Source organism: Sinocyclocheilus rhinocerous, unplaced genomic scaffold (assembly GCF_001515625.1).
Source record: "Sinocyclocheilus rhinocerous isolate Xijiao unplaced genomic scaffold, SAMN03320098_v1.1 scaffold943, whole genome shotgun sequence".
NCBI lineage: Eukaryota > Metazoa > Chordata > Actinopteri > Cypriniformes > Cyprinidae > Sinocyclocheilus > Sinocyclocheilus rhinocerous.
Window position 1 is genome coordinate 367822 of NW_015626129.1, and position 11057 is coordinate 378878.

The 11057-nt window shown below is 35.1% G+C and overlaps 1 protein-coding gene across 1 annotated transcript in view; it reads left to right on the forward strand.

Moving 5' to 3' along the window:
- Positions 1-10937, forward strand: part of LOC107711039 (uncharacterized) — an 18428-nt gene extending 7491 nt beyond the window's left edge. The window contains exons 4-9 of the mRNA XM_016515951.1: positions 1909-2027; positions 2369-2437; positions 6332-6488; positions 9945-10051; positions 10256-10371; positions 10608-10937. Of these exons, the coding sequence (XP_016371437.1) occupies positions 1909-2027; positions 2369-2437; positions 6332-6488; positions 9945-10051; positions 10256-10371; positions 10608-10622 (583 nt within the window). The 3' untranslated portion in view covers positions 10623-10937. The remainder of the gene's footprint in view (positions 1-1908; positions 2028-2368; positions 2438-6331; positions 6489-9944; positions 10052-10255; positions 10372-10607) is intronic.
- The last annotated feature ends 120 nt before the right edge of the window (positions 10938-11057 follow it).

The window sequence follows — 11057 nt, forward strand, 5'->3', positions numbered from 1 at the left end:
GCGTCATCATCACGTGCCCACACGGAGGCGCCTTCATCATGCAAAGAATCTGCGCAAAGGATCATGGGAGCCCGAAGTGTCCATCAGTTATAACCTTCGAAATCCTTCATTCCGAAGGGCCCTTTGAAGTGGCAAGTTTTGAGCACTTCGGTTTGGAACGACCCTTCAATATGGTGGCCATGATTGTTTTCACTCCGAAGTGCCCTTCGGAAGGCGATATATCCCGTTTGGAACGCACCGAGAGTCAACCTACTCAGAGTTGATTGAACTAACTCAATTCAGCTGTTCTGAAACCGAAAACGCAGAGTTTCCCATCTCAGAGTAAGTCAACTCAGAGTTCAAGAGTTGGTTGAACCTCCTTATTGAAACGGGCCCCAGATATTTATATAACAAAATATATACAAAGTAATACCTAAATAGGGACATAGTAGTATATTTAAAGTATGATGTAAAGTTCACTTAAAGAAAACTTACGAGTATACTTGCAGTATAAAACTACTAAACTAGTAGTTTACTGAGACTATACTTCAAAGTGTACTAAAATGCTACAATTATTTAATTAGTAAACTATCAGTATACCTATAAGTTCACTTTTACCATAGTTGCAGTACAAACTAAAAACATATATGTAAACTAGTTGTGTACTCAAAGTTTACAACTGTTATACTTAAAAGCATACTTTTAAATACTAGAAAGTGGGCCAATTTAGTCCCAAGGAGTATTGAAATAGTACACTTACAAGTATACTACTAGTACACTGATATTTGTATACTTACTACTCAATTCAGCTGTTCTGAAACCGAAAACGCAGAGTTTCCCATCTCAGAGTAAGTCAACTCAGAGTTCAAGAGTTGGTTGAACCTCCTTATTGAAACGGGCCCCAGATATTTATATAACAAAATATATACAAAGTAATACCTAAATAGGGACATAGTAGTATACTTAAAGTATGATGTAAAGTTCACTTAAAGAAAACTTACGAGTATACTTGCAGTATAAAACTACTAAACTAGTAGTTTACTGAGACTATACTTCAAAGTGTACTAAAATGCTACAATTATTTAATTAGTAAACTATCAGTATACCTATAAGTTCACTTTTACCATAGTTGCAGTACAAACTAAAAACATATATGTAAACTAGTTGTGTACTCAAAGTTTACAACTGTTATACTTAAAAGCATACTTTTAAATACTAGAAAGTGGGCCAATTTAGTCCCAAGGAGTATTGAAATAGTACACTTACAAGTATACTACTAGTACACTGATATTTGTATACGTACTACATAAAGTATACTTAAAAATGTACTTGAACTTTACGCATGTTCTGAAGATGTAAGTTTCATAAGACAGCGCTTTCCAATGGAAAATGCCTATAAAACTGCAGGTTCTGTAGAAAAAAATGCACTTTACAAAGGTTAAAGTGAAGCTCTTTTCGGATGCAAAGTGCAAAGGGTATTGTCAAGAATCGATTTCATCAACTGAGAATGAAAAAGAGATTGAGCTAATGTGTTTGAGGGCTTTTGTAGCTCAAGAAACATCTTGCATCACAAGGTGATGCGTTAATTGTTTTATTCAGTTCACATAAACACAGGTATTTCCTCTAGTGTTTCAATACTGAATCTGATGGTCTGTAAGAATGATCAACCAGTTTAATTTAAAATGAGAAACAGTTAAAACATCTGTCTTAATGCTGTCCTACTTGCAAGTCATTACGATTGAGAAAATAAGAAAATTAACTTGTTTATTTTTCATCAACATTTACTGATAAATAGGGGCCTAATTTGTTGTCTGTATGTATTGAACAAGGACCACTGACATCTTATTCTGATCTTTAAAAGTCACACATAACAGACTCTATAGTTTAATGTTAAATTAAATGCATTCATTGGTCAATCCTCATCTTTAGGGAGGTCTACATCAATGGCAATGAGCTGCAGTGTGGGGGTGCCTTTGAGCTGCTGAAACCTGTGGCTGAAAACAGCCAAAAACTGGCAGCGATCCAAAACAGGACCACATCCATCACAGGTGTGTATGTGAGTTTGCCTATTTTCACCTAATTCATTCTATCAATAGTAGGTCATTGCTGAATTAATTGTGCCTCAGGGACTCGTTCTTTCTTATGACTTTTCTGTTTTCAAAAACCTAATACAACCTCAGAGTTCTATAGTACACAGTTGTGTATGAGTGGGATACATACATACATACATGCAGTGTGTAATGTTATGGAGTGGAATGCGTCAAGAGACTAATTTATGAGAATGATCATCTCATCATTCTTTTTCCAACACTTACCGGGAGACATTAAAGGGCGTAATGTAACCGCATTTTGTGCAAAGTGATGTCATTTACACATTTCTTTCTTTCAGATGCAACAGAGTTGATCTCCCAAAGGAGCAATACAACATCTTCCAGACAAAAGAAAGCAAAGAGCAAAGGTACTACTAATGTTTCGAACTACTGAGTTGTTTTCTCTTTCTCAGAAGACTATCTGTGTGTATATGCAGTATGTAAGGAATAATCAACGGCTAGCCGTGCATTAAAGGATTTTAAATGCATGATGTGGAGGCAAAGAACCGCCTGACGCGAAGTGGAGTGCATTTAAAATCCTTTAATGCATGGCTAGCCGTTGATTATCCCGCTTATTCCATGGTCATTTGCCAAGTTATAGACAAGTTAAAACTAGTATTGCTCTTTGCAGCGCAATATTTGACCGAATGGGTAAAAATGACTGTTATTTTCGTCAGCTACGGCACGTTAGCGCTAGCATTCTGCCCGCTTCAAATCAGACACAGAGATGAAATAGTGCAGTAAGACCGTGCAGCTCAATCTGCAATCTCTCTCTCACACACACACACACACTCTCTCTCACTCTCTCTCTCTCTCTCTGTGTGTGATTGTATGTGTGTGTGTGTGTGTGTGTGTGCGTGAGGGATGTGTGTTGGTTAGTGTGCATCAATTAAAGCAGCGCATTAGTATGGAACGGTCTATTTGTATGAATATGCTTGTGCATATTCACACAGTTATCACTATAATCACTAGGAGCTCTTATGGGCTCTTGTGTTCTCTCTTGTTAAACACACTTACACAAAACCTCCAATGAAACCACCTGAGCAAATATACTTACAGTACTTAGGACTCCTATTACAGCACCTTGACACAGCACATCCATAGAGACCATGTGGAGGAGAAACAGGAAATATCATAGTGTCACACAGGGCTGTGTAGGACACACATGTGTATCCACAGTCACATGTACCTACTGTGGGCAGATATATACGCATACACACCAAACTAATTTACTCTAAGTAACTAATTTTGTATTATATTATGCATAGATTTGTGGCACTTTCTGAGGCAATGGGGCAATTTCTGTCCCATTTGTCTCATGACTTACTATTTATATAGTAATCGGGTTTCCCAAAAAGGGTTCTCAAACTTTTGAGGGTTTGTGAAGGAACTGCTGAGGTTTGTGAGGTGAAGAGAAGCTAATAATGAATTGAATCAATGTAGCATTAAAATGAACAAATGGGGATGCATAATCAATCGAAATAAATCTGATTCACGATTATCAGATCAAAAGCTGCATTTTTTTCCCCCAATATATTTATTGAATATTTTCCAACTTTGACAAAACACACATGAATATAAACCATAATCATAAAAAAGGGAGTCAGCGAAAGTAAGAATAAGCAGATTTGTCCTAGGCCACTAAAAAGGAAAAGAAAAATGAGATACTCAAAAATTAAGTGGATAACCACACTAAATACATAGTGCTAGTACAATACAAGTTCAAAATCTTATGCACTCACTTGGGGTACATAAATAGGAAAACTCTTCAACAGAATAGTTGACAAATCAATCCCTAGATTACTGATATAAGGCTTCCAGACATCATAAAATTTACATGGCAGACCATTAACTAAACATGTTAAATATTCCAGTGGGATTAGTTCCATTAAAATCTTGTGCCATCCAGATATAGTCGGAGTCTTATAACTTATCCATCTCATTAATATGTTTTTCCTGGCTGCAAATGTGAGAAAATTGTAAAAACGCTGCAATTTAATGAAACCGTACATAGTAATTTCAGCTGCTTTATGTTTTAGAGTAATGTTTTAAAGTAAAGAGCAGCACTGTGTTTATATACAATATTATTTTTTGGCCAACTCATGCAGACTTATATTAATTATCTTTTTTTATGATCTTTATCTTCCATAGTGAAAAATACATGTACTAAAATGTATTTGAGATACAATTATTTCATTCTAAATATTCTACAAATACATTTACATATTTACAGTATGTACTTAATAAAAATACCCTGCAATTGTACTTTTAGTATACTAAACTGGTATACTTAAAGTCTACTAAATTGGAACAACTAATTTTGTACTTAATGCACTTTAATTGTGCGGAAGTATTGCTGAACTCCAACTAAAGACTGAAGTATATTTGATTGTGCTAAACTGGAACTATTGCAAGTATACTTCAGGTACACTTTAAATATCTTGCACTTAAAGACCGATATTATTCAAAGATCATACAATCCTTATTAATAGTGACATTAAAACACATTTTGGCTTAATATTAAGAAATGTGCATTGTGCACAAGTAGTACTCCAAATAAAGTTTAATTATATCAGTAAGTCTAGAGTGATATGTCAGTAAATATGATAATAGATTTGAGCTATACTTAGTATGAAATAAATGGATTTTAAATAGAATTGATTTTACATTAGATAAATATTTTACTTCTACATGGTTTGGCTGATAGAATTTTTTGAGAACCCCAGATATAATTAACAAGAAAAATCAGATACTAAAATTAGTCACATTATTTGACAGATTTAACTATGCTTATTGTGTACTGAAAAATAAGTTTATGAAGAATTACTTTTAAAATGATTTTTAAATGCTTGATTTACAACAGAATATCAACCAGTTTCTTTGTCCCCATCATTACTATTAAATTTTAATTGAATTACATTTTTATCTTCTCTGATTTTAATTGAATTAAAGTTCCATAGTCTCTGTGTCCACCGGCGCAAGGGTGGGACAACTTGTCACTCACATGAGATTGCAGCAATAGCAAATGACAACAATCCAATTATCCACTTAATTCCCACTGAACATGTGAACATGTGCACAAATACGTCTAAATGACACATATTGAATGTGTTCACACATATACATTGATCATGTTGTCTTAAAGGGATAGTTCACCCAAAAATGAAAATCTGATGTTTCTCTGCTTACCCCCAGGGCATCCAAGATGTAGGTGACTTTGTTTCTTCAGTAGAACACAAACGAAGATTTTTAACTCAAACCGTTGCAGTCTGTCAGTCATATAATGGAAGTGAATGGGAATCACGCCTTTGAGAGTCAAAAAAACATACACAAACAAAACCAAATTAAACCCTGAAAGACGTGTCACGCGCCAGCTGAAGAAGAAGACGCGAACGCGCTCAGGACGCGCTCAGGACATTGCAGTAAATCAGAGGTAAAAAACTTACCTCTGATTTACAGCAATGTCCTGAGCGCGTCCTGAGCGCGTTCGCGTCTTCTTCTTCTTCTTCTTTTTCTTGCTTTACGGCGGATCGCAGACTTATAAGTGTTCAAAGGCGTGATTCCCATTCACTTCCATTATAAGACTGACAGACTGCAATGGTTTGAGTTAAAAATCTTCGTTTGTGTTCTACTGAAGAAACAAAGTCACCTACATCTTGGATGCCCTGGGGGTAAGCAGATAAACATCAAATTTAAATTTTTGGGGGAACTATCCCTTTAAGACCAATTCATACTGCCCAGACAGACGCCAACAAATGACAAGAGACACGTTCATCAGGTTTTGTCGGATCACCCCTGTCGGCACTTGTTTTCGCCGATTGAACATGCTGAATCGGTGTTTGTCGGGTCTTGGAATGTGATGTATTGTACTCGGTCAGCTGTCTGTTGGTGTGGTGTGAATTGGCCTATAGGGAGGCCACAACTGAACTTGTGGTTTGTGGTGATGAGTGAAGCTGGTCTCACACTCTAGCTGTCACATGCTCAGTGTGGTCAACAGCATTTGCAGTTTCCCCCAAAACTGTCCCTTCAGGCCAACAAGAGAACTCAGGGAGAGACGTCTCTCTGCCACTGTGTGTGTTTTAATTTATAGGCCTCTCATAATGATTTAATATGGTTTCCCAGTTTAATCATATTTAGTTTTTTATGTGCTATGTTATCATAAAAATGAATTCCATCTGTTGATGAATGGGAGGAGGCAGTGAGTCGTGTCTTTTTGATGGATGCCAGATTAGTCTCAGCTGTGAATGTCATGTTGTGGTTAGGGAAGAAGACAAAGAAGAAAAGAGAAAAAACCAAGAGCGGCCATGGCGCTGCAGGGGGGCCGTGGCTAGAGAAGCTGCACATGTTTGATAATTCCATTGATAACTCAGGACAGGAGGGACCAAATGAACTAACTCGATTCATGGAGCTCCTTTGCATGTAAGTGTCACCTCCTTAGTATGACTTTGTTTGTATGTTGTTGAAAATGTCAGCTGTCTTTTCTTGGGAACTGGAATTGTCAACACATATAATGTATTTCTGACCATAAAACTAAACACAGATATGTTTAAAATGCTTTGATAGGCTTAACGCTGCTGTAAGCATTGTTTACTTGCACCAGACTAAGCTAAATTAGCTTGCCTTCGTCCCTTCAACCACACGCCCGCTGTCTAAAATCCTGCACTTTTAATTAGCATTCCCTGTTACCCTTGTAAAAAGAAGTGTGCTTGTAGTGTACTTAAAATGTTAAAAGAATATATTAAAGGAAGCAAAAACTGTACTTGCAGATAATATTAATAACACAACAGGCCACTTAAGTGTAATTAAAGAGAGTAAACTTCCGTGACTATGTTTCTTAACATGTGCTCTTTGTATTAATGTCAAAATGTTTTACTTTAAAGAACTTTTAAATCATTACATTTTAATAATCTTATGTCATGCTTTCAAAAAGTGTACTTATTTTGATGTACTAAAGCACATGTAAGGTACTTGATTATTACTTAATTTTAAGTAAATAATTTTAACTGTAAAACTGTTCATTTTAACTGTAGTGTTTTACAATATAAAATTTAAAGTTAATTTAATTTAAATGTATTAAATTGAAACTTCATTATTGAAAATGTGTAATTAATTATATATTTAAATACATGGCAGACAAGTTTCAAAACTTGAAAAACAGAAAATCAAAATGATTATTATTATATATTATTATGTATATTATATTACATATAAAAATTTACTTAAGTCCTACTTAAGTGGGTCGAAAAAGCACCGTAAAGTTCAGAATTTTAAATAAATTTAAACTATAATACATTTTCATGTAAATGCAATTAAAATGCAGTTAAGTGTCCAAAAACACTTCTTCAGTTTCCACTTAAGTATATTCTTTTATAGTATATTATTTCTAAAATAAGTACTAAATAAAATAAAAGTATGCTAAAATGAACGTCATTTTAACAAGTGTACCCATTAGCACTTCTATTTATCTCACTGGCATCACCTGATCTGTAAATACCTTGTGAATAATCCCTCTAGAAAATGTAGTAAAATAACATACTGCCATTTGGAACCATTTCTTTCTATTTGGATTCTTTTCTGCTGTTTACAGAGAGATTTCTGATATTTTATGCATTTTATTACAGTTTATACACAGCTTAAATTTCTGATATGGAAAAGGGTAAAAAGGAATGACTCACTGCATGTAATTAAACAGTTCTAGCATGAGACTCAATTCAACCATCATGGTAGCATCAGGGCACAGTTGAGGAATAAATGGAGGTGAAATTAATCTCTAAAAAAAGTCGTTTATGTCTGTTTGTCAACCGTTAGTCCCATTCAGTTACTCCTAATGATTACTGAACTTTTAATTTGACATTGTTACAAAGTGCACTTGTTAAGAAACATTAAGTGTACTCTCTTAAAGTGCACTTGAGTGACCTTTAGTTTCATTAGTTTTATATTATCTGCATGTAAAAATATACTTTTAAGATTTGAGGTACACTTCAAGCACACATTCAGTACAACTAAACACGCTTCTTTTTCTCAAGTGTTCCCTAGAGTGTGCTGTGAGATTTAGCTGTGTCTGTTCTGTTTAGGAATAAATCATCTGTTGCTTCCTCTGTCTTTCTCCTCAGCCTGCATACCTTCGTATCATCTTTTATGCACAGCGGTCAGATTCGATACAGTGATTGACCTAGTGTATAAGACATTAGAGTGCAAGACATTTTAATCAAGAACTTCTGTTTTCAGTTCTCAGGGTGCTTTTTGTCCACATATGATATATCTTCTGTTAGATTGCTGATCCCATAGCCGCACATAAATCTGTATTTACTGTAGGAAGTTTCTGGACAGATATTGACATGCATAATATGTTTAATGATCTCTAGTAGCTATAAAAAATAAAGCATTTCCCTTCTCTCTCTCTCTATCTCTACACAAGCTCAATAAAAATGACAGTTTTCAGTGAACTGAAATTTTTCAAAGTAGACTTATATGGAGCAGCAAAACAAACAGTAAATTTGACTCAGTCCAAATGATTTAACCTCTTAAGACCAGGGAAAAAAGTTTTAGGAAAAAATTAGTTTTTTCCATGTCTTTACATTGTTTAGAGCATTAAAAATAATGTAAAAAAAGATATATATTGAAAAAAGATATTTCATTCATAAGTTATGCTATGTCCTCGGTAGAGGACATCGGGACTCAATTTCTTTAAAAGTATAAAAAGACATGAATGAACATGCACAGGCAAAAACAATTGATTTTTTAAATCGCCAATACATTTTTAGTTTTCAAGATTTTTTTTTATCAAACTTTGTATAAAGATGATTCTCAACTATGTTATAACAGAATGATTCAATATACTATTTTTCTTTCTGCAAAATGTGTGTAAAATGGCCATAAACGGGTTTTCTCATTATATACAATGTATCTATAAACTAAATCTAATTTGCATATTAATGTGTTTTGGGGGCAACATGTAAAGAAAAAAGAAGTGTAATAATGGGAGTAATAATTGACAAGATTTTCATAATAATATATAATATTAAGTTTTTTTTTTTTTTTTTTTGGTATCGTGAGTGAAGTTATTATCATTGGGATGTAAATTTGGTTCCCTTTTTTCATATAAATTAGACCCCTTCCCCCCACTCATGTTATCATTTCTAACCATTATCATATTACTGTACATAGGACAGGGGTGTCCAAACTCGGTCCTGGAGGGCCGGTGTCCTGCAGAGTTTAGCTCCAACTTGCCTCAACACATCTTCCTGGAAGTTTCTAGTATGCCTAGTAAGAGCTTAAATAGCTGGTTCAGGTGTGTTTAATTGGGGTTGGAGCTAAACTCTCCAGGACACCGGCCCTCCAGGACTGAGTTTAGACACCACCGACATAGGAAATAATCATTAACCCAAAATTTCACTTTATTAACTGTATATTGCACACCTGAAAAAATATGTGTGAAAGCACAATAGAAAGCTGCTGTTGTAATTACGCTGCTACTTCGCTTCCTGTAAAACAGGAAGGGCCAGAGAGAGGGTGGAAAATGATCATGGACAATTAAACTATCATTGTTTTTGGCGCAAAACAACTTTGGCTAACATTATAAGTGAACCAGAAACTGATTTCTTTGGCAGCACACTGAATGTTTTTTAGTTAACACTGATTAAAATACACTCTGTCAGCATTTACAATCAAAATCGTTTACAGCTGTTACTGCTTCTCAACATGTTTTGTTAGATGGTAGACTTAAGATTGGATTGGCGACACTGAGTAAATATTTTACCTTATGTCTTAACTGTTGATCCTGACTCATCAATTGATGCTCTTTGAGAGCAAATTACATGACCTATGTATGCGCTGTCTCATTATACTGTATGGGTATCTATAAATGTCTTTCAGTATAGTTAAGTTCTCCTGTTACCTGACCGAACTGGATCTTGGTGAGAATCACATCGGAGAGGATGGTGGGAAAGTGCTTTTAGAGGCCCTGAGAGAGAGACAAGCAGGTATAGATTTATAGAAATATGGAAATAAGACTTTAGTAATGCAGCGGTGACCTCGTGCAAAGATGTGGAATAACGTTTTGAAGTTATTCCACACACATGAAATGTGAAGTTACTCATATTCTGAGATCAAAACTGTGTCCCACTTAAGTGGATGACAGTTTGGGTAGAATGAGATTGTAAATAATTTTTTCATCTTTTTGACAGCTAAACTATCTCCAATAAAAATTCAAGTGTCAACACGCATGTCCTCAGAAACATTCAGTGCCATTCTGAAAAGTGCAAAGGAGCTTAAATCTGGGAAAAAGAGAAGAAAGACAAAGGTGCCGTATAAGATTTTGTGATGCTATAATGTCACATCTGTAAACGAATGATACTAGAGCTTTTCTCAGAAATAACTTCTATTTCTGAGTTATTTTTGCTAAATGTTTCTAGTCACAAGGCATTTTGGGGACACTGTAGTTTCTTAAAATTTCATGAAAATGTAATTGAATTCATAAAAGTATGAATTTCTGTCTGCCATAATGCTCATAACTGTCTTATTTGATCATTTCTAAAGGGGAAAACAAAGTAGATCGTCCATCTGGAGGATATTGAAAGGATATTACTGGTTTGCACAAGAATGTTTTTCCAGTCTATTCCGCCATATTTTCAGTTTGTCCCCAGTTTTTTTTTTTTTTTTTTAGAAATCATCATCTTTTTATGTGGACTGAATTGTGTTTGACAACAGCCGTGCACCAAATGTGACCGCACAGCAGACTCCCAGATTATGAACCACTTATTTGTCAGCGGTGCACTAGCAGGGGTTCTGGATCGAATCTTATTTTATGTCACTCCATTGGGAGCTTGAAATGGCACGAGGATGTTTGTTCTTCTTTGTCCCTTAAAGTACATACTTGCTACACTCTAAAAAATGCTGGGTTAAATACAACCCAGTGCTGGGTAAAATAGGGACAAACCCAGCAATTGGGTTGTTTTGACCCAGCGGTGCATGCTTATACGCAACACA